Below are 25147 nucleotides of genomic sequence, written 5' to 3'. Positions count from 1 at the left end.
AAATTTTGTCTATTTGTGGGGTTTTTTAGTTGAATGTTTCTAAACTATTTGAAAAAAAAGCAGTTCATTGAAGGATTTTGTCAAAGTGCTAAGAACTAACATTCTGTACAAGTGAAATGCCTTCATGAATAAACCTGTACCAAATGGAATTGGGTCGATATTATTTTAGCAAAAATACATCTTCAAACAAAGCAGGAAAGTTTAGTGTAAGAAAAAACTCAACATTTCTAATTTCAGAAGTTGCTTTATTCAAAACAAACTTCATCTCTTCTATTATTCTATATGCAGGTATGATTTAAAACAACTCATTAAACAGGCAATAAAAATAGTCCCAGCAAAAAATATAAGATATTCCACAATTTTTTTCAAACAGAATTCAGCCTTACAGATGTACAAAGCAGGAATTTAAAAATCCTGTATGATAAGAAGCTGAACAACATTAGGTGGGTTGGTTTGATGTTGGGTGTTTTATAGATGGGTGAGGATTCCTCAGGACTTTGTCCCGAGTCCAATTGGACAGGCGACTCCCGTCCCGCCCAGGCCGCAGTATCCGTGTGGGTTTTTACTCAGGTACTGCTGGTGGTAATCCTCAGCGTAATAAAACGGTTTGGCTTCAGTGATTTCTGTTGTAATGGAACCAAAACCTTCTTCTGCCAGAACCTGAATGAAGCAGAAGAAAAGAAAACAAAAGTGTTAAAAAGTCAGACCATGCATGTTGACAGGTGTTAAAGAAAGACTCCAAATTTTCTTTAAAGGACGCAGGTACCAAAATCATACATGAGAAGGTGAGCCGGAGTCAAAACAATCATTCAAACTTTAATTTTTTTCCACACATATGTGACTTGCTCATAAGAGCTTTAGACAAAAAACGATTAAAAATGGACAAAATGTTGCTAAAATCTGCTGCAAACAACGTAAAACTTGATCGTTTAAACCATAAACTTCTAATATTCTCAAATAAAACTTTCTTTTTGTCTTGGTCTCATGTTTTCTGTCTTTAACGCTGTTTGTGTGTCTGCATTAAACCAAATTTACCTGAAGAATCATTAACCTTTCAGCTGAACTAATCCCATCAACACCTCATCCTGCCAAGCAGCCATTAGCATCTCATACGTCTGAAGTGTAGAAAAACAGACTTACACAATCGCTGTATCGGTTGGTAATGACACCTTCTCCGGCTTGTTATAAAAATTACTCAACCAGATGGTGTGTGGGTAATTTAAAAGACAAAGAGAGACGGTGCGCATGAAAACACACACACACACGCACACACACACACACGCACACACACACACACACGCACACAGACGGTGATGAAAGTTTAATCTGCGATGGAAGATGCTGCCGCGTTTTTAGCTGGGAGGTTTACAGCTCAGCTTTTTGTTTGATCATCTCATGGATGGTGGAGGAGATAAATATGGTTTGACATTTATTCGCTTAGGCTTTTATTTGCAAAGCTGCTCCTATTTCTTCTCGACTTGACAGCAGCAAACCCAAAACTCTGAGTTCATTAAGTTTACGGTTATTATCCTGTTGGTCAACAATCATCCCGGCTGATTCTGCAGCTCGGTCCGGGATCAGCGATTCATTTTCATCAAATGGAGAAGAAGAAGGCGCTCTGGTTTTACTCAGTAAAAATTTTATGTGAATGTAACGACAGTCTGGGCATCCAGGTTAATTATTTAGAGGTTGGCGCTTCATTTGATTTAGAGGAGCTACTCAACTGGAAACAAACTGCGTGCTATAATTCAGAGCTTGATTATACGCTCCATATCCTGTCATTATGTGCTATGTGTGGCTATCTGTTCAGAAAAGGTTAATAAACGGTGCAATAAATCATCTTTAATATATTTTATAGGTTAATTAAAGCGCTCCGATGCGATAAAAATTATTTTATTTGAAAAGAAAGGTGGGAATCAGCTTGAGAACGTTACCTCGAATGACACATAAAATGGATCATTTCATGAAAATATGCATTTTAAATTTTCTAATAACAGAAATAATGAGAAAGTCAGGATAAAATGTTGCAATTTTGGTTGCAACATTTTGGACTGCAATTCCAGCTGCTGGAGTTTGCTTTCACACTGCACTGTCAGACAAACTACTTAAAAAACCTGTTCCACTCCTGACCTGTGGGGGCACTGTACCAAGAACTATCAAAGGAAATAGCAGCAAAATCTCAGAAGGACACTGAGCACAACTTCCTTCTTCATAAAATGTAAATAAAAATGGAGTGGCATCAGATTTTAGTAGTTGTAAGATTTATCTTTTATCTTTGCGTAATCCGACTAAAAACCTCGGTCTGGGTTCGGTGAAAGTGAACTTTGGTGAGGTTTGAATGCGTAAGTGAACAACAAGTGGACTGGAGACGACTCCAATAGCAGGAAGCGGACTACAGCACAGGGCATTCTGGGTAAACAGTACCAAAATAAACATGCTAGCTTAGCGCTAGCAGGAGAAATGACTTGTGGTTTTTAGCCAAAGACAAGAGAAATCCTACAACCTCTAAAGTCTGACACCACTCCATTTTTGTTTACACTTCGTGAAGAAGGAAGTTGCGCTCATGACTTCTTCAGAGGTTTTTGTGTTGTTTCCTTCAGTGGTTCCTGGTGCAGCGCCCCCTCAGGTGAGGAGGGGACCACGTTTTTGACACAGTGCAGTGTGAAAGAGAATCCAGCAGGTGGAAATGCAACAAATGTTGCTATTTTTGTCCCAAATCAAACCTAGTCTGCCTGTTTATCATGTGTGAAAACAATGTACAAATCATCTACCTGTTGCACAAAATCCACAGCTTGCAGACTTACAACCTGGATATTTATAAACTTTATATATGGTCATGACTTCATGAAAGAAGTTGCCCAAGAACTTATTAGCAACATCATGTATGAAGTAAAAACTTTACGACCGACTGCAACAGAGGAATTTTCTCTGAAAAAGGAAAGTTACGTCTGTTGTGGATTTAATGCACTAAAAGCAGAGAGGAAAAATCCAATATGAATAATTTCTCTAAAAACTCAAAAAACAACGTTTTAAAGCTCAATTCAAAACAGCTTTAACGTTAAACCCTTGTGACGGCACTTCAGATTTCAAAAGTCAGTCCTTTAGGGAAATAGGAGTTCTTTTGTTTTAGCACAAAAACAATCAAACTAGAAGTGTCCTCAGTAATTTCACACATTGGTGGCTCTAATACTTTGAGAGAGGTAATTATTTGAAAACCATTTTAGCTTAATTGACGTCAGCACTTGGAGACTGTTAGCAAAGAAATCAGCAAACAAGCCCAGAGGGTCTGTGAGGCTTCAGAAGCAGGAGACAGGAAGAGAGTTCAGCTCAGCTTTCAGTCTGATCCATCACTTCCTGTGAACTTCTAATGGACTCGATCTACGGTTACACATATGTAGGGAAGGTAAACTGCAGCTGCAACACAGCAGCTATAATGGGATGCTGTCAGGTCATGAACTATGGTTAAAAACAGCTGGAAGGACTTGATGACAAAGAACAAGAAACATATTTTCATGTATTTTCAAACATCAAGGAAAACATATTATTATAGTATTAATATGCATGTTATTGTTTACATCCAGATATTTAGCGCACAATGCTGGAAGGAAAAACATGCCGTACGAAGCCGCGCTGCAGCAGCAGAACAATCCCGTCAATGGCCTTTGTTTTTTTTTTCTGTTCATTTTTTAGTTTATATTTGACATGTGTGTGGAAATGTTAAATGTTTGTTATGATACATTTTTATGGGAGGGTAAAAGTTAATTATTTGTGACTAAAAGTGGTATAAAATCAGTTAAATCTGCATTTAAAACGGAAAAACTCTGGTTGGTTCATGTACAGCAGCTGCAGCTATGCACGTCACACAAATTTACAAGGATCTGTGTGAAACAGGGTTGAGCAATATTGACTTAAAACTATATTGTGATATTTTAGGGTTTTATTGTGATAGTGTAAAAAAATAATAAAAAAAAAGCAACCACTATTTATTACTTGTTTTTTAGGGTTGGCACAGAATTTATATCACCACAAACACAAATAAAACTTGAAAAACATTCTCAGTGTATCAATAAACTGCACAAAGTATCTACATTTAATCAAATTTATTGACATTTATTGATGCTCTTGTGGAATAAACAATGGAGAAAATAGCAAATATAACATTTTAGATCATACTGTCACTTTTTTTTATTAATAGTGACAATGAAATCAAAGAAATTCTTCATGATAAATTAGAAATGTCCATCTTTAATATGTAATCAAAGTCCTTATTTTAAATAACTACCAAAAAAGTATTTTAAGGGCTAATTTAAGACTGAACTGGCAGAAAATATGGCTGCTGTCCTGTTTACACCAGTTCTGCATGTGAAGCTCAAAGCGGCAGCGTACCCTGCTGTGGTGGCATCTTTATTGTCCCTCCTTCCTCTCAATGTTTTCAAAGCATTTGCTTGTGCTGGAGCCTGGTGCTGTGTTAGCTGCGTGCCATAAATGCATAATTCACATCCATTAATTTGCATGTCAGAGAGGTAGATTGCTCATTTGGTATGCAAATACCTCCAACTGCTCCGGTAAAGCAGGGAAACGTGAACAACGCTGATAAGCGGCCGGAAGGAATGGAAAAAAGAAAACAGAGGCTAGGTGACGGCAGAAGAGAGGGAATCTGTGCACAAAGAGGCAGAGGAAATAAAAGCAGCAGTTTTGTGTTTAGAAGTGGATATAAGAATGGAAAGAAAATGGATCAGCCAGAAAAGATACCAGAACAATGAAAACACAGAGCCATGCCTGCACCCACAGGCCGAGCACACATTATTACATCAAGCAATGACACACACACACACACACACACACGCACGCACACACACACACACACACACACACACACACACACACACACACACACCCTAATGATGGGTAGGGGGCGAGAAAAGAAAAGGGAGGCTCCTTTCATGCTGCAGACAACCACAAGCCGCCTGCAAGGTAATTTTCTGCAGCGTTGTTGTGCCTTACACACACACACACGCGCACACACACACACACACACACACACGCACACACACACACACACCAAATTACCCAATCACACTCTGTGTGAACAATACAATCAAGGCAGCCGGCGAAGCGAACATGGTCAATACCGTGACACCAAATGAACCCGTCTGTTTTCCTTCTGGGTTTTTTTTGCTGAAGTTTCTCATCTCTGGTTTAAACTTTTATTTCACCCTTCTCTGCTCCTCCATCTACATTTTTCATGGCAGCCGAGTAAAAAAGGGAATAAAAGAGCATTTAGCTTTGTATTTAACCGAGCTTTTCGGAAATTCAGGTCAGCGCCTGATCTGCAAGGCTTTGACACAGTCTGGGTTTTCAGAAATAACGAATTGGGTGGCTGGATACAAAGACTTTAAAGAGATTTTTTGGAGCACAAATTTATAAATATTTGAAGGCATGAGGCGAAAAGAAGAGAAGAATTTACAGAAATGGCAGCTTTAGGCCCCTCATCATCTATTGGACTTTGTTCTGGTACAAACAATAAAAATTATGCATCATCAGAACAAACCCAAAGTGTGAGTATGAGAGTGTGTTCGCTACTTTTGCAACTGAAGCGATTTTTGAGTAGGACAGATTTAATGCCCAGATGGTTTGGCATGGAGTGTGTTTGCTAAAGGCCAAGTGTGTTTTCTCTCTCTCTCTCTCTCTCTAGCACACACACACACGCACGTACACACACACACACTCACGTACATGCACACACATGCAGACACAGATGGGAGGGGGTGGGTGAGCCAATCTGGTGAGGAAAAAAATAAGCGGAAACAAAATCTAAGAGAGATTTTCAGGAGGACATGGTTGTTAGAGCTGGAGTCAGGAAATCTCTCTATTACGCAGAGAAAGTTGTCTGTGTTTCTGTGAGAAAATAAGAAAAAAGGGAAACCAGAGCACCGGCGGTCTGTTTCATTGGAAGAGAATCTTTGATGTAGAGATAAAACTGATCTGATCCATCATCAGTATCAGAGCCGATGCTGATGTCATTCTTAGATCAGATCTCCGGCCACCAACCTGGACACAATGGTTTCTGTTATTTTTACTGATTAGATTTACACAAATAGACGTCTTCAGCCAAACAGACGGGAAAATAAACAGCTTGTCACGTTAAATCCAAATAAGCTGCTGCTGGGCAAGACCCCCAACTCAATGTTTACACTCCCATGTGAAAATGACTGCAAATAGATTCGCAGTTATACAACGGTCCATCTTTGAAAAGCAGAAGTGGAGCCTCCTGTACAACCGACAAGAATGGATGGTAAATAAACTACAAAAGACTTTTCCCTTCCAGCAGCCATTGTACGACGCATGCAGCAGTAAAACCAAATGTGCTGGAGCTCAGCTTGGGTTGCTAGGTAACGGCGCAGTTTTTTTTTTAATAAAAACATTTTTCTAGGAATTTTTTTACTTTTCAAATTCAGAAATTTCAGTGTGGTATGATTCTTTCTGAGAATAAATTAAAAATATCTGAATTTTTAGTAGAAATTTACTCTATTTTTTTACCATTCATGGCCCTAATATACCACCATTAAGAGGTGGGAGTTCAGGTTTATCATGTTTATTGTTAAACAACTCAAATGTCTGAAAATATCTTTATTTTAGACAAAAACAGAACATTATAACTCAGGATGTTATAAGTCTGATTTCCAGGTAAATGTTTTGCACTTTTGAGCTTTTTCTTCACTTCTTCATCCCTGCGACAAACCAAAGATTATTTTTTATATATTTTAAAACTTTAAGTGCTTGTGGAAAACAAGCTGCTGAAGGAAATCAATACGTGCAACGTCCCTTAAAAGAGCCTGACCTTCAAAAGGATTAAAGCTTTAACAATTTCACTTCGGCACAGTTTTGTATTGAAGCAGTTAGAGTCACAACAATCTCTACCATCTCTGTTAATTAACCTTTTGAATCTCCACTCCTCACCTCTCCGCGTGTTCACCCTCATCCTTCTATCTCTCCTCCGGGTTGCTGTTCATAGATCTGCTTACAGTTTTCGTCCCACCTTCCTGTCGGCTGACTTTGTTTTCTATTCATTCTAAACATAAAAGGCCTCAAACCAGCTGAAAGCAATGGGACAACCCCAAAAAGCCCAGCAATAACAGAAAATCCTTTTTCAGACAGATATCGCTGAAAAGGAAAAAGAAAAGGTTTCAAAAAGAAAAGGAAGGCCAAACAGGGTGAGGAGAAGGAGAGAAAAAAAAAGACTAATGAAGACCAGTCTACACTAGAAAAGAATAGAGTAGAATAGAGTAGCCTCTACCCCCGTCAGTTTCCATGGAAACAAGCCCTTTGGTGCGACGGCGGTGGAAAAGCCTCAGCAGGAGAGGAGTCGACGAGGGAGGCGGCGTGTGAACGGCTTTTTGTGTGAGTGGACTTTAAAAGCGTTCGGACGTATACGAGCTGCATGTACAAGCAGAAATAAAAGGAACGGTTCTGATGAGGGGAGCGGGTCCGGAGAGCAGAAAGGGATGCTGGGAAGTGAAGTCAAGCTGATGTGAATCCTGACAAAGATGAAAACATTCGCCAAATACTGATTTTTAAAGAACAATGTGCTTCGTATAGTTAACTGAAACTAACAAAGTGATAAAAACTGAAGGCGATAAATCATTTTTAGTAACTGAAATACATAAAAACTAATTAATGGGGAAAAACTACAACTAAACAACATTTATAAAACATGCTGAAATTATGGAAATAATATTCCTCATTTTTGTGTTTATGAATCTCATCCATTTAGAACTTTAGAAGTGATGTGGAATAGATGTTTTTCTCCACAAACAAAACGTTTACTCCAGCTGTCGGCAAATTTTGTTTCATTCCTCAGACTGAATCCTGATAACGCTAACTACTGATTTACAAAAACAGAAACCATTATGGAGCAATTATTAATAAACAATGTGAGTCATAGTTAACTACAACTGATGAAATAACCAAAACTGAAGTTGAGAAAACAATTTTATTTTCTGAAACAAATAAAAATGGTTGTTAATGGGGAAAATTATAATTAAATGGAACTATGTTTGGTGTTTATAAAGATAACTAAAACATACTAAAATTATAGATATAGTTTTTGTGTTTACAAATCTATTTTTAAGCCTTCTCTTCTGATGTGAAATGAATTTTTCTACGTCAGCTGTCAGCAAATTATGATACTTCATACTCTTCCAGGAAAAGTAAAAATATTCATTAACCAACATATATATAATCACAACATAATACCATTTTGAATTCTGCACCTAAAAATAAAACAAAGTATGAAAAAACTAAAACTATTACTACAATTAATACAAATGTAACTAAAACTAAACAATATTTAACTAAATTAGCAAATGCACTTGAAAAACTAACAGAACTGGACAAACAAAAAGTAAAACTTAATGAAAAACCCAAAACTATTAAAATTCAGGTCATTAGGAGTGACAGGTGAAGACTGCAAAGCATGCCTGATACTAGGGTTTAAAAAATGTTTAAAAGGAGTTTTGGTTCAGAAAAGTTGGAAAATTACAAAAAAATATATATAAGAATTGATACTTTCAGTTGTTTAATAGCAGAAAAGCAACAAAAACAGCCTGATTTCAGTGAAAATGGGTCAAAACTCTGAGTCAGATGAGCGGCTAGGAATGGTAAATATTTAACAAAAGGGTAAAAAAAACAGAAAATCACCAGATTAGATCTGACCTCAGCAAACAGCAATAAAACTGAGGCAACGCGCTGCAAATCTGTGCATACAGTTATCTGAAGTGAGCAGAGATTTTAATGAGCTCCGTTTTTAATCCCCGCCCCCCTGCACAGCAGCCAGCGGGCGCCGGGGAGGATAACGAGGAAAGTGAACACAGAAAAGTCAAAATGCCAAATGTTTAAGTCTGTGTCAGACAAAGGGAGCATACAACACAGAAGAAACTTTGCTCAGCATGTTCTCCTTGGAGATGAATTCATTTCTGGATTTTAATGCCTAAACTTATGTGAGACTTTTACTTAACATCTTTAATAATAATATAGAACAGCAGCAGCTCATTTAACATGGGTAACCCAGTGCAGTCTTTCTTAAACTGTGGTCCCCGGACCAGTGGTGGTCCACAGGCGCCCCCTAGTGGTCCGCAATGTACTGCATGCAAACAAACTATTTGACACGAGCTCGAAGAGTTAACTTAGCAAAAGATTGCGTTTAAAAATATTAGTGGATAAATGGCTTATGACTGGGTCACTAAAAAGAACAGCTGAAGATACCAGTGGGAAGCTTTTCAGGGTGAGTTGCAGAACTGTTGTTTTTGAGTACTATTACAATACATGACGTGCCACATGTCCAATGTAAATCATTTTATTTTCACCAGTGGTGGGGCATGCCGGTGACGGGGCAGTGAACAGCGCTGCACCCCACGCTGACTAACTGCATCTTAACACCTAAAGTTAAATTATTTATGTTGGGCTATCTGAAAGAAAATGTTTGTTTTTGCTAACGCAACTCAAATCTATTATTTATTTATTATGCTTCTAAATTATGCCTCTTGTATTAACAAACTTTTTTGATTTGCTTTCTATCGCTGGAAACCTTTCACATTTTCAGAATCTGTAAATAACTCAAAACGCCCCAATTATGGCCAGTCACGTTTACCAAACAGCACCACCCTCCTCATTTGGAGGAACAAAGACAATGAGTTACTAATATTTTCATTTCAGGTTGTATATATTAAAATGTTGTGTGACTGCGGTCCGTGACTGTTTGTTAAATAGGTAAGTGGTCCTTGGCCTGAAAAAGTTTGAGAAACACTCCCCTAGTGGCATGTAGGACTTTTGTGGAGCAAAGTTTCACACTTGCTGTTGTTCTTGCTATATGCAGTATTTTGCCTTTTGCTTCTATTTTCTGTGATTGCAGCATTTTTGTGTTTGCAGGTTTTTCTGTTGCATTTGTCCCTGGTGAAGGTTGTTTTGTGGTTATTGTTGGGGTTATTTAGCTCTTTTGGTTGTTTTCTCTTCAGAGTTACATTGGATCATCTCTTTTGTCTCAGTGAACCGCTCTGCCAGGCCCATTTCGCTTTGTGTATTGGTTTCCTTTTGACTGCCTGCTCTGCAGCATCTCAGTTTCGCCTTTAAATAAAACTCTAATTGCAATCCATCTGCCCGACCCCTGATCTTGTCCTCCTCTTCCCACTGACCCTGACGAAAAAAAAAAAAGAAAAAAACAAGAAACAGAAAAAAAAAAAAGAAAAAAACTCTCTGTCCTCTACAAACTTCCCAGCTGTCTCATACGCAGTTTGGCTTTTCTCCAGATTCTTTAAAGGGATCCATATTTAGTTGTAACAATAGACTTTATTTGAGATATATGTATTTTATATGTTAAAACAATACAGTAATAATACTGTAGGCTGCTTAGGTTTTCTAAATCTTAATAAAACTTTGTCACATGGACTTCGCCATGTTGCTGCAATGCATTCTGGGTAAATCATGTATGCTCAGTCAGATTGCGCTAGCTCTGTCCAGCTAACAGTTTAAGCCTTTTCAAATTGAACTGGAGTGCGTTGAAATCGATGGGAATGTAGAAATCAAGATAAAGAGAAATCAAGAGATATGAATAATCAAGATGAGGAGAAACTATCAGAGGAGGAGGAAAGAGTTGGCCGAAGAAGCTGCTGGTATTTTGCTGTTGCCTTCAGCTTCATAAATTAAACAATGAATGACATGTACCTCTGGTTGGACTGTGTGATCCGGTAAGCACTTCAATTGTTCTGTGTCCAGTCCAGTAACAGCTTAGGGTCTGGTGTTGGTCTGTGGTTTCACATTCAGTACCGGCAGCAGAGGCATAACTTGCGTTAGCATTTCAAAGACTTTCCTGCGCTGCCTGTCTGATGTTTGTCCCAGTGTTTTTCGCTCTGGCAGCAGTGGGGTTTGGCTGCTTTGTGGATAAAAACTGTTGGTACCGCATTCATTTTAAGCTTGTAAAGGTAACGGTCACCTGTTAGAGCCTTCATCAGTTTTGCTCGTACAAATGACTTAAAGTCTTCTGGAGAGAAATGTTGAGAGCACCAATTGGTGCTTTGGAAATTGTGTTTGGCTTTTTGTGACCGTGCTCTTCTTATTTTAATAATATGGGACGTGATCCAGACTCACCTCACTTTTTTTATTTTTAATTACAGCCAACAGCAATGCAGTGTAGAACTATCTAAAATTACACCGATCAAATGCAGAATGATAAACAACAACTCTGGTAAAGTCAGCCTTCCTGTGTTTACTCTGTAGATTCCAGTACAGAATGGATCATCAACCCATCAGGTGAAAACATGGCCACCTCCATGAGTGAAGTATATAAGAACATTTTTGAAGTAATTATGACGTTTGCTGTAACAGCATTTTGTAAGTTAAAAGGAAAATTACAACTTATTTAGGCCAACATGTTCAATTAATGGTGGATCCCTTTAAAGTTAAAATGCTTTCGTGCACAAATTGTTCAAATAACAAAGACTGGTGGATCTGTTCACCTTCTGGTACTGATCCTTGGAGGCCAGCGCTTCCTCAAGCTGCTGCTGAGTGTAGGCGTAGATGGCAGAGCGGTACGTTGTCCCGACATCGTTCCCCTGACGCATTCCTGAAAACACACATGTTCGTTTTTTAAAACGAGGATCTCGATGGCAGCGTGGCGTCTTTGTCTTCGGTTCTTGGCAAACGACAACTGACAGCATTTCCAAAAATATAACCTGTCTTCCTCTGTCTTGGCAGAACCAAAAGCTGTTTTTTCATGACTGATCATGTCATCGTTTCACTGTCGGCTTGTCAGTCTGTCAGCCTCAATGTTTCAAGCTTTCTAAGGCTGGCTCACATATGCGCTGCTCTATTAATCAGTCGAACGTAGGAACAGGTTTTAAAATGATAGATATATTGATCATATGTAGCAGTATGTAGCAAGCAGAAACTAGGAGTGGGGATTGACGTGTCGTCGTCACAATAAATTACAATTAATGACGTTTAAACCCCCCAAATTGTTCTTACTGTCAGGATTGATAGTTTTTACTGTTTTCCACTATTTGTTCAAGGAAAGCATAAATAAATATCAATAAATTTGAAAATACAGTGGTACAAATCACAGTTCTTTGTATGACTCGTGTCGTAAAGAAACGCATTACAAATGGGACTGGGAATAGTCCCAGACGTTATTGTTGTTAGCAATAATATTGCTGTTTTGACACAATTTTTAAGTAAAATATTGGAAATGGCATAATAATGCAAGAACACGTTCTCAAAAATCAATAAACTTTAAACTCTGATGAACATTTCACCCTGGAACTTGAAGGCATTTTAAATATCCAAAATAAATAAATAAAACGACAGAAACAACAAATAAAATGAATCATGAAGTTTCTAGAAACAAAACTGTTCTTCAAATTAAGGGCTAGTTGAGAACAAATCACCAGAATGAAAACATTTAACATCCTGTTTTTGGTAGAGAGAAACGATAAATCATGCAAATAGAAATTATTGAGTTTGCTTTAAATTATGAAGGGTTTAATTGATTTATTGCATATTGTGACAAGTCTAGTTGTATCTGTGTAGTCATGGATGCTGCTTGGTCACAGTCACACAGTTACCAAAAAAAATGTAACAGGCTGGTTAGCAGGGCCACCGATGACAGCGGATAAATAGTTTTCCTGAAACGGTGGGTTGTTTCTCTGCCATTAGAACATTTAGCAGCGTGTTCATGAGGTGATTGACAGCACCAAGACCCTCCTCCTGGTTCTGATTGGTTGTTTTTGATGCATTTCTTCAGACAGCAGTAACAGCTCAAAGAGGAAATGGAGATGTGTTTTCACACATTGTCTGTCTCATATTACACTGTCACAACATGGTGACAGTTTTAATAAATATGTACATTTTTTTAAAAGTTACAAGCTGCAGCCTTAAGTCCATATTGCCCACACCCAACAGAAACTCAAAAATAAAACCCCTCCTGTTCTAGTTCCAGGGTTTAGTGACGAATGTTGCGTTTACCTTGAGTCGGATCGTGACTTTCCCAGAAAACCTTCAGCAGGCTGTTGAAGCTGATCTTCTCTGGATGGTAAACAACTCGCACCACCTCAGTGTGTCCAGTTCTGCCTGCGAAATACAACCATAAATGTTAGAACCTAAAAATAAGTAAATGCAAAATCATTTTTCATCTATTAAGGAAAAAAAGCTACTCAAACCAACAAACAATTGGGCAACGTTCACACAGCAAAAGTGACCCAAATCAGATTTATGCTTCACGTATTTCTGATGTTCATGGCAGTCAAATCAGCCCAATTCTGATCTTTTCTCCCCCTTAAAGAAATTGGATTTGAGCCCCTTCCAATTGTGGAAATTAATCGGATACGAATCCATCATGTCACATTTTACCCAGTTTTTACTTCATAGATGTGAGACATGCATCATAATTCTGCACCAGACCCGGTAAATCAGGACATAAATAATGGCTGGAAATTATAATTATGAAATTATGAAACACTGAAGCACATCTAGAGATGGGCATTTATCGCATTGTTTACCATTTATCATTATAAATGTTTTATAGGAATTTAGATTTATTATTACTCCAATAGATTCTAATTAAATAAGTTTAAAAACCCTCAAAACTGTCTCTATTGTTTGGATTGTTACATTTTACAATTTCCCCCCACTTTTGTTCCACAAAAGCAACAATAAATAAAAACTATATTGAAAAGAGGATTAAATGTATTTAGGAGTGCAGCTTAGTGATACAGATCACACTTTTTTATAAGACTGGTGTCCTAAAGAAGCAAATGTTTTTCAAGAGCATATTTGTGTTTGTGAGGCTGTGATTGCTTTAGCATGAAGATACAACTTAAAGTATCCTAATCAATACTTCTTATTGCCCTTTTTATCATTATTACATTAGTAGCACAAAATATCGTGATAAAACTTTAGGTTCATGCTGCCCACCGCTCAGTGCATCACATCACATCCCAGTTCTGACTCCAAACCCAAACAGATTTCTCTGCAGTCAATCAGAGAAGTCTGGTTCTTTCTGGACCAGAACCAAACGAGGAGAAGCAGCATTCAGCTTCTATACTCCACAAATCTGGAACAAACTTCCAGAAAACTGAAAAACGTCTGAAACACTGAATTCCTTTAAAGACCCGATTGTTTAGAGCTGCTTTTGTTTAATCAGAACTGAAACGTTGATCAACATATTTCATGTTTATTGAAGATTTTGAAGATGACATTTGACAAAATGTAATGGTGACTGTATGATGTTTTTACGACTTTGAGCTGCCTTGATAAAAACTTGATATAATTTAACTTTAAGACTGTTTGATGATCCTCTTTTTGCTACAATTGCAAAACAAAACCAAATCAAACCCTTTCAGCAGGTATTGATCATTGGCAGAAAGTACTGAAAATAATCTTTTGATTTGGTTATTTTATGTTTTTGTGGCATAAAGTGACTGAATCATATAATCCTTAACATGCCTTCATAGCGGAAGCCTTAATGCTTCAGAGCTTTAGGATTTCTTTTTTTTAGATGCACAACCTTAAAAAAAGAGCAGATTTACACAAGACAGACACAATATACATCAGGTGTCCTTGAAAGGCCAGGCTGGTCCAAAACTGATTTTCTGCAGAAGAAAGATTCCCTCTGCTGCGAGTCAAACAGCAGCTGGCGCTGGTAATGAGTGTGACCCATTACGTGACACCTCATCTTCTCCACGTCTCTCATTCCACCTCCACTCCTATGTCTTTCTCTGCCTTATTACTTTTTTAATATCAGGAGTTATGGATTCCTACGGCAGATATTGGCGAACAGAGACAAAGCAGCGGTCCGCATTAAATTAATGTCTCACCAGGCCAATCTCGCAGGAATAAATTCATCTCGGACTGGATGGGAAATACAGTAAAGATTGGAATCGGAGCAGAAAATAAAGCGGCAGCTGGTAGGAAATGTACATCCAGAAGCCAAATGATCTCATAATCAGGCTGTTACTCAGAATGAAGCAGTCAGGTGAACGTGTTGGATTACCAAGCGGACAAATTTTTTAATTCTGGAGAAGTTTTAAAGCCTTTTGTGCCAGAAAATAAGCTTCACTGTTTGCAGCATGAAAAAGACAATGTAAACCGAGAAAGTGGCCAACATCACCATCATTTGTGGTATTTTTCTTCACATTTTGCACCTCTAATTTGACTGCATACTAAAAATTGCACATACTGTCTTTTTTCACACGGTCTGCGTACTGTTTTTATTTCTCTCAGTTTTGGAAACAACATAAATGAGTCCCAGAGGAAACCTAACACCAGCAGCAGAATGCGACTTAACTCTCATCCCTTTCAAAGCCTCAAACTGTTTAGCAGAAGAGCTGCTCAAATCCAGGTGCTTTGCCATCCTGGAGCTAAATCAATAATAACTGGTCTAAAGAAGCAGAGTAAAGTTATGTGCAACTTCATGAAGACAAAAAAGGTTTCTTGATACTTTGATGCAAATATGAAGTAAAGCAGCTTTAAATTAAAAGGATAAATGGCTTCAAACTTGTGGTTTTTGTGCTTTAATCACCATTTACTCAGAAGGTAATGTTGGTTGACAAAATAAGTTTTCTTATGATTTTAAAATTACTGTTCATGCATCATGTAGCCTGCATGTAGCTAAAATGTTCTCCAGTTAATTTCTAATTATTTTTGACTGTTTATTTCAGTCTTCAAAATGATAAGTGACCTTCTTGACACAAAAATATGCCTGGAATGACCCAAAGTAGGGAACAGTACGTACAACCAGGGATTCTCCTGAAAGTTTGCATGTATGCACACAACCGTTCTCAAGCATTTGTTCCTCTGACATGAATAAAAAACATTTGCTACTTAAAATATGCATGCAAAAAGAAAAAAAAAACAACCATAGCCTTGTGCAGTGGAAACCAGCATAACATCAATGAAAAAATACACATAAGCAAAAAATTTATAAAAAGAATGGAAACAAAAAAGTGGTTTGAAAATGAAAAATGTTGAAAGAAAAATAACATAAAAATAAAAAAAAGATTTGAAATTGAAATAAAAATAAAATTGAAAATGATATTTGAAACATTTTTTATAACTGAAAAAATATTTGAAACTCAAAAAGTTGAAAGAAAAAAGAATATTTGATGCTAAAAAATCTAAACTTAAAAAACGATTTGAAACAGAAAATTTTGAAACTGAAACTAAAAACAGGAAAACAATAAAAGATTTGAAACTGAAAAAAATTTAAACAAAGGATTAACTCTAAGAAAGATCAGTTAGAAAAAATGTAAAAATATTTCAAATCAAATGTATGAAGAAAGCTGTCAATAAATGAGACACAAAATAATAAGACTCAGCGTGAGAGGAGAACTGAACAGCGTGGGAGTTTTTAAATCTACAAACAGGTACTTCTTCTCAAAACAGAGTAAAAATATGCAAATCTAATCATCACAAATTGGACCTAAGCTGATTTGAAAGCAAATATTTAACCAACAGTGAATATTCAGGTGTTGTCTTTCCTGAATATGTTTAGGCTGGAGGAGCACTTTATTCAGCCAAGTGGCCTCTTTCACACAGCTAATTAAAAACACTCCAATAAGACTTCAAACCAGCTCCTATTTATATCTAAACTGTCAACAACATGCAAACTATGAAATGCTACAGTAACTTTCTGATAGGAAATAATGAAGAAGGAGCCAAACACACAAGAAATATGATTTAAAAACAAAACAAATCTCCTCGATTTGTCCGGGGAAGAAAACATCTACATGAGTAACACAGCCAACCGTGACTCTAAACATGACTCACAAATTCATACGTGGGATTTCCTCTCCTCCAATAACCCTCCAAAGCCGATAAGTCAAGCGCTCAACTTGTTCCTTCAAGCATTTCAAATGCATTCAAGTTCACTTTTACACCATATATCCAAATGTTAGACAAGAATTGAGGAAAATAAAGAACAACTTTCAAACTTTTGCAGTTTAGTCTGTAACCTTCAAACTGTGTATTGAATATGTTCAGCATTTTATCAGCAGTTATGTTTATTATCAGCAGTGTGACAGGAAGATGGAAGAACATATTTATGATGGGCATTTCTAACACTGCAGAAATTACTTTGACCCTGCCAGAAGTTGCTAAAGTCAACAATAAATTCAGACTTGTGCATTCAAAGCTGCAAATTGTAACTTTTATTAAAAAAAATAAAAAATAATATTTGTTAAAATGGTCACTACATTGTGACAGAATGAGACAAATAATCTGTGATTTTTTTTCCTTTCTTCTCCCAGTGCAAACTAAAAACAACCAATCAGAGCCAGGAGGCGGGTTTTAGTGCAGTCAATCAGTAAGGCCATGCTAAGGCTAGCTAGCATGGCCACAGGGTATGGCAGATAAACAGTTTTCCTGTAACATTAAGTTGTTTCTCCACCATTAGCACATTTAGCAGTTTGTTGGTAAGATTGATTGACAGCGCTAAGACCCTCCTCCTGGCTCTGACTGGTTGTTTTTAATCGGGAGCAGGCATTTCTTCAGATGGCAATAGCAGCTCTTTTCATACATTATCTGTCTCATAAACTGACACAACTTGGTGAAAGTTTTAACAAATATCTAAAAAACATTTTTTAGTTCTTGTTTTTTAAAATCATATAGTTGCAGTTTTTATTTCCGATTTCTCATCATCATCTAATAAAGATAACCTCATAAACAGTTTGACAAAATAAAACCGAGTGAGACAGCAACAGACAGGTGGTGATGCGGGGCTAATGATGGATTTACTGTGTGCTGGCGGAGTGGAAGAGCCACTGGGGGGTCTGGACACACATCACACACACAGAAATAGTCGCTGCTCAGAGCGGTCAGGCATCAATAGCTGCCTTATCCATGCCCCGGTTTAATGGGGCCTGAGGGAAATGAGGCGCTCCTCTGTTTCTGTCCTGTTTTCCACAGTTTATTAACAGTCAGTAGAAAACACATGCATGTGTGTTTGTGTGTGTGTTGGTATGCAGAGGCTACCTGTGCACACTTCCTCGTACGTGGCGTTCGGCGTGTAGCCGCCAGAGTAGCCCACTTGGGTGGAGTAAACTCCCTTCTGTCTCCAAAACTTCCTCTCTGCTCCCCAGAAGCAGCCCATGCCTTACAGAAAGCAGAATGGAGACGTTTATATATCACATCTTTTCTCCTGTTTTAAATTCATTATTTCCTATATAGCAGGAATCATCTGGTGTGTATTTTGACACTTACCAAACATCACCATCTGTGTCCCCTCTGGAAAGGGCGGAATAGTCCTGTTTCCATTCACATCATGTTTGGCTGCACGAAAAGGGACAAAATATTGAAGTTATTAACAATAAAAAATGAATTTAGCAAATGTTCCACCTGTTTTCTTCAACTCCACCAAATTACAAAACAAGACAGAATGACTGGAAAACCACACATTTATTTCCAAAAGCCTTGGGAGACATGTTAGAGTGAATGGCATCCTGAACACTTAGAAAGTTTGGTTGCATCTGCCAATAAACTGAAAACTACAGGTTGTTTTTTTTTTTTAAAACATGATAATGATTGAAAACACACACAGCAACAGACACATAATCAATAACCATCTCAGTCTGATATCACAGTCAAATTCTATAAATTAGAATATATGTCCCAATTCTTCTCTATTGTCAGGTTTAATTTACCTTTTGAAATCCTTTAAGAAGATAATAAAATACTTTTAACACACCAATTTCAATAAACCTATTTTTTTTTAGCATCTAATCAACAACTGGATGTTACTACTGGCAGAAAATACGAAGAAAATGATAAGAAATGGTAGGAGTATGACGTGCAGCATGTGTTTTGATGACTTATCGCAAGAGCAACTTATTCAAGTGTGATTTTGAGTTTCTTATTTAATTGAAATGCCACAATTGTGAAATTGTGCTATTTCAACAGGAGACAAAGTTTTACGAACATTTTTAATGAAACCGCAACTAATGAGTCCACTGGTTTAATTGGCTTAAATGGGAATTTTTTGTTGTCCTTATTACACCATATTATTCTTCCATAAATACAGAATACAAGAGTAAAAGGGTTATAGAAACTCTGAAAATGTAGTCTGAAAGCATGTAAATTCACAAAATATTCAAGTTTGTTTCCCATTATTGTTCCCTTTCAAATGTTTTGATGCATAAATGTTCAGCTTCATCCTCACTAAAGACGGACATGTTCATTAATCGAGAACGTACAGAGAAACCCAGAACGCGGCACAAAGTCTACCTAAAAGCTGAGAGTACACACTGTGACCCAGTTAAAGAGGGTTTGCAGATTTTCAGAGCAGCTGCGCTCAGTCCAATCAGCGGCGAGCCAGAGGTGCATGAGGACGAATACGAGGCCATGCAGCCACCTGGCTGAGCCAGCGCGCATTAACTCCGGCTTGCTGCAGGCTGCGCGTGTGTGCAGATGGTTTACTGAGGGGGAGGAAGACGGATTCAAAAAAAATTGGAGTGATGGAGGAGAATAAAAATGAAGCAAACATCTGGATCCACACACACACACATTCAGCGTCTTCATGCATAGATGCATAATTGTCATGAGGGCAGCATGCTGATAGACAAAAGCATGAGAACGGGTGCTGCCAAGCAATCAGCAACACACACGCAGAGTGATAATCAGCTTGAGGTTTCTGTTCTGCTCTCAGCATTCTCAAGTTTTGCAAACACGCATCATCTGCATCTGAGTCAGTGAGTTTAGTCTGATTACATGAGGAGCCTTTCCTTGTGGAGGATTGGGATGCTCTGTATTCTGCACAGGGAACGTTTCAGCTGCTGCAGGGAAAACATCTCAGCCTCTTTAAAGAGGATTATTCATGTTCCTGAAGCCACTGCTGTATTTTTCAGAACAGCATCCATACATGCAAAATTCTTTCTGAAAACTACACCTTTAAAAAAATGTCTTTTCACATATTTTTTAAAACTTTCACCATGTCATGATCATTTGTTATGAGACAGATAATCCGTGAAAGGACTAATCTCCTCCACCTCCTTCCCATTTTTGAAGAAATACACCAAAAACAACCAGGAGGAGGGTCTTAGCGCTGTCAATCAAGTTTGTGTACGTGCAGCTAAATGTGCTAATGACAGAGAAAACCGTCTGTTTTCTCATTTATAAATTACATAACGCAGCTTTAAAATATAAAATTTCTTAGCCTAACAAACAATAATAACAACATGACAAATACGTACTTCATATAAAAAGTATTGAACCTTTTGGATATTTTACCCATTTATGTCTTTTAAAAATCAATCATGATCAACATAATTTGGATATTAAAAAATAAACTAAATACATTGATATTGAAATGAAAACTAATTTCAACAAAAGAATGACAATTAGGTACAAATATGTAACGACTGAAATAGATATCTCCTTTAGAATGACTGACCTAATTCAACAGAGGTCCATCCAATTGGTGCAAGAAGTCTCAAAGAGTAGAATGGAGATTAACTTTACATTTATTTTCCAGCTGCACAGTGACCTGAAGCATCCAGCTAAATATTCTGGAGTGACCTAATTTTCAACTAATTTCAAAAGTCGCAAATTTCTACAAAATTTCAGAGATGAGTCTAAAAATATCAGAGTTTTTTTTTCCAAGCATATTTTTGACTTTTCAATTTCAAAAATGTCCATTTTTTTCTAAGAAATTTTTGAGATGAATTTAAAATTTCTGACATTTTTTGGCGGAAATTTACCACCATTCTTTATTTTTTTATCTACAACGACTCCAATACGCTGTCATAGCAATGATCTATTTTCTATTTTATGTTACATATTTCTTTTTAAATATGTAATTGTAAGTATCTTGTGAAAATCAGTTTTGACTGTGACAATATTTTTCGTCCAAAAAGTCAATTTTGTTATCATGATTGATTAGTAAAAGCAATAAAAATATAAAACATCCGAATACTTCTTCCAGGCGCTGTAGAATTGCTGGGGTCTTTTCTTGCGTTATTTTTGACAGCCACAGTAAAAGAAACATAATAACTAAATTAAGCTAACATTTCCCAAAAGGAACAAAGCAACCAGCTCCTCCTGCAAAACTGACTTTATTTTCAACCGCAGAAGCACCAAAGACACCAGAACAAAGTCAGCGATGCCCCAGTTTTCAGATGCTACAAATCCTGCAGGAAAGCTCCAAAATAAAACATGCAAACTAAATGTAGAAAAGAAATAAAGGTTGATGAACAACACACACAGCATTCTTCCACATCCCTCAAATCTTAATGATTTTAAATGGAGATTTAAAATCCCGAGACGGATCCTCAGCCTCGTTTTTCCTCCCTCCTCCGCTCACATTATCCTCTGTCCGTGTGTGTGTGTGTGTGTGTGTTGGTAATGGCTGCCTTCAGGGAACTGCAAAGGCATGTTCATTACAGGACACACACACACACACGCACACACACACACACAGATAAACAATTTAAATGTAAATGTCAGTAGGAAAAAAATAAGTCCAGACAGAATACTAATGAGTTTAACAGCTCGCTGAGTGTGTGACAGAAACTACAAAGAAGCAGCAGAAGATACAGATCAGCTGCTTATTATATCTGTCCTGCTGTGCAGCCGATGTACTTCAAATGTAAACATCTTCCTCAGATGAAGAGTCCAAGAACACACCTTCAGTCGTTAGGACTTGTTCAAATAAGTGGCGACAAACGAGTGAAAAGATTCAGGGGGGGTTTTGTTGTTGTATTAAACTGATTTTGCGTCTCTTAAAGATTTTCTTTATGATTGTTGATTTCCTGAACAAACAAAATGATTAATCAACCACAATGAATGCATTCTTTTTACTTTCTGGTATGAAGATTTGATTTATTTGACCTGTGCATCCTCACAGAAAAGTAACATGCAGACACAATAAATACAATGTAGTATTGAGCCAAGCTAAGAAAATGTAAAAAAAGGTAAAATTACGATGATAAAGTCATAAGATTACAAGAATAAAGTCATATTACAACTTTATTGGTATATTATTCTCATATCATTTCAACTTTATTCTTTTGCGACTTTATAATCGCCTTACTTACGACTTTATTCTCATAATATGACTTTATTCTTGTGCGAGTTTATTCTCATAACTTTAGTCTCATATGTCTTCATTCTCAAAAATTATAATTTATTAATTTATTTAACTCAGTGTTATGCATTTAATTTATCTTTGGGATCAATAAAGTAATTTGAATTTATTCTCTTATTATTACAACTTTGTTCTCATAATGTTATGAATTTATTCTGGTATGACTTTATTCTCAAATTACAACTATTCCCATACAATTGCGACTTTATTCTTGTCTGGATCATTTTAAGTCGCTTTTTAAAACTTATTTTTATTCGTTGGCATTTAATTGAGGCCCTATACTGTAAATTTCAGTTGATGTTCTATTTTTATTTTTTTAATTCTAATTATTTTTCTTTTCATCCACTTATTCTATTGTGTTATCATCTTTGTACAGCTCTTTGGTGCAGTTTAACCTGTTTTGAAAAGTGCAATATAAATAAATTTGACATTGACATACAACTTTATTTTTATTGTTGTAATATTATGACTTTATTCACATACAAGTATATTCTCGTAATTTTATTTTTCAAGCTTTTCTTAGTATGGCTTTAACACTCTGTTGTACTTAAAGCTGTAGCTTGAAATATATATTTATATGAAAATAGGTATCATAGATCACTATGGTTTGAAACAAAAGTGATCAAGTTGGTCTCTTTTAAGTGAAAACCATTCATGCTAGTCGGGTCAATCTGAGCCATAATCAACTACTGCAATCAATTAAAGTCTCTGGAGGAAACATCAGACTAATTTTAGCACATATGTAGTACTTAAACAGTCCACTTGAATAACAGCATGAGCCTTTTTAAATTCATTTTTTTGGATGAAACCACATTAATATGGGAAGAACAGACAAACAGAGCAGAAAGCCAGACCAAGAAATTCCTCAGAGAATGAGGTCAGTCTTTAAAAACAGACTGTAGATTTATGATTAAATAAAACTAAAACATGACGAGCAACACCAGGCTGCAGAAACAGAAATCTAGTTTTCAATACAGCCTCTGGGTCTGTGTTGTTCTTTCTTTTATCAATGCATCATAAAAAAAAAACCTAAATTCTTTATACTATAAAGAAAAGCTGATTTCTGTTTTATTTTTTTAGCATTAGCTACTGCACTGCAAAAACACAAAATCTTACCATGTAATTTTTGGTCTAATTTCTAGTACAGACAGTAGATTATTTCACTTATAAGATGGGAAAAATGCCTTGTTATGAGTTAAATAATCTACCAGTAGAAATAATAGTGTTTTTGTTAACTTTTAGCAGTTATTGACATAAAACAATCTCCTACATCTTGCTGAACAGTTTCTTGTAAGATAGTTTTGTCTTATTTCAAGCATAGTGAGATATTTGTACTAGAAACTAAAGTTACTTTGTGAGATTTTGAGTTTTTGCAGTGTATTGTTGTCGTAATGCTAACATTTCCAACTTGATACCATTTTCAAAACTGGCAACATTTCTTGAAGAAACAGAAGGTTTTACGTTATTCTGGTATTATTTTGACTTTATTCTGGTACAAATTTATTCTCATAATTTAGTGACTTTATTACCACAATTTTATATTTTTTATTTATTTTTTCTTCGTATGGCTCTAGTACTCTGCTGTACTAAAGAGGATGTATGTTTTTTTTTTCTTTTTTTTTTATGGATTTCAACCAAAATGAGTATCATTGAATGTATTTTTAGTACTCACTATATCGAAGTATCTGTTATTTTGACAATCCTTTAAGATGCATTGATAGAAGTATTTACCTGTAGTATTCCTAAGATATCCAGGAAATAAAAGCAATGCTTGTTGTTAATCAAAAATAATTCATGTATCTTTCTTGTTTCTAAATACTGCGCAGCTCATGTCTACAACACTCCTTTAGACAATAACAGGAGACATTTACAAGGTTGTAACAGTAAAAAGAAAAGCAGTAACATATTTTATATTTCCCAGCTGATGCATTAGTTGTCACTCCAACAGGACGAAGCAGACTGTATCAGACGTTTGCTCCATGTCATGTTTCCTAAACTGATTTCAGCTGTAAGAGCCCAGTTTGTGCTGGCAACTAATTTGCTTTTATTTGGTTGTGAAGAGCAGTGAAAGAGGTTAGAAAGCATTTCAGGACACTTCACATCAAACAGTAAGCCACTTCATTTTAGCTACAAAGTGTGTGTGCGTCTGTGTGTGTGTATATGTGCGTGTGCGCGTGTGTATGTGTGTGTGGAACTAACTAGGATGCCTCCCAGTCTCTTTCTTTCCCAGCACCCTGAATCCTGTCACAATAATAAGCCTGATCAGAGAGCAGGCCTTTATCCATGGTGACATCTNCACACACACACACACACACACACACACACACACACACACACACACACACACACACTCTATTAGTGCTGCTCTATTTCAGCTGTGTGTGTAAAGGCAGCCAAAGCAGCTCCAGAATCAGCCAATCAGAGCGCAGTACACTCAGCTTTATCTCTGCAGGCCTTCATCACTTTTTAATTTTCTGTAGAGACGATAAAGATAACAAAAGACACTCCTAAAATATGCAAGATAAGGAAACAATCAACGGGTCAGCCTGGAAGTTGCTTCATGATGGAACAGTCTTATTCACATTCATTTCCAGCCTAAAGACTGGACTATTTTTAAAGAGAGAATTATGGAAAGACCAATCTAGGAGGCATTTTATATATTATATAAAATCTTGTAGCTGTTCTACGTCTTCTTATCTGCCATTTTATGAATCTTGCATTGTAACATTTTAGTCCTAAATTACCCCCAGCATTCATCTTCTTTGTATCTTTTACTCTCTTCCAACTTTAGTTTTATTTTCTTGTGCCTTTTTGTCAAATTCAGTTAGTCTTAATTAGTTTTTAGAGTGTGTTCGCTAGTTTTTATTAGTTAAATGTTGCTTAGTTTTAGTTTAGTTTTTATTGGTTGCAGTAGTAGTTTTAGTTTTTTCATACTTTTTAGGTGCAGGATTCAAAAAGGTCAAAGCACTGCATTGTGACTGCATACTTTTATTGGATAATGAATACTCAACAGAAGATATTGTT

At 36.7% G+C, this 25147-nt stretch overlaps 1 protein-coding gene across 4 annotated transcripts in view; it reads right to left on the bottom strand.

Moving 5' to 3' along the window:
• Window positions 1–224: 224 nt before the first annotated feature.
• Window positions 225–25147, bottom strand: part of msraa (methionine sulfoxide reductase Aa) — a 33550-nt gene continuing 8627 nt past the window's right edge. For 2 of the 4 annotated variants that reach the window (XM_016664905.1, XM_016664906.1), the window contains exons 2-6: window positions 18247–18315; window positions 18019–18138; window positions 13015–13119; window positions 11511–11617; window positions 9967–10191 (exon numbers count right to left, since the gene is read on the bottom strand). In XM_016664905.1, coding sequence (XP_016520391.1) covers window positions 9982–10191; window positions 11511–11617; window positions 13015–13119; window positions 18019–18138; window positions 18247–18315 — 611 coding nt within the window. In that variant the 3' untranslated portion in view covers window positions 9967–9981. Of the gene's footprint in view, window positions 661–4551; window positions 4658–9966; window positions 10192–11510; window positions 11618–13014; window positions 13120–18018; window positions 18139–18246; window positions 18316–25147 lie in introns of those variants that run through there. The other 2 variants (XM_016664907.1, XM_007540237.2) reach the window with 2 other exon arrangements.

The sequence above is a fragment of the Poecilia formosa genome, unplaced genomic scaffold (assembly GCF_000485575.1).
Source record: "Poecilia formosa unplaced genomic scaffold, Poecilia_formosa-5.1.2 Scaffold526, whole genome shotgun sequence".
Lineage (NCBI taxonomy): Eukaryota > Metazoa > Chordata > Actinopteri > Cyprinodontiformes > Poeciliidae > Poecilia > Poecilia formosa.
Note: the sequence above shows the minus strand (reverse complement) of the source record. Positions and strands in the feature narration are given on the sequence as shown.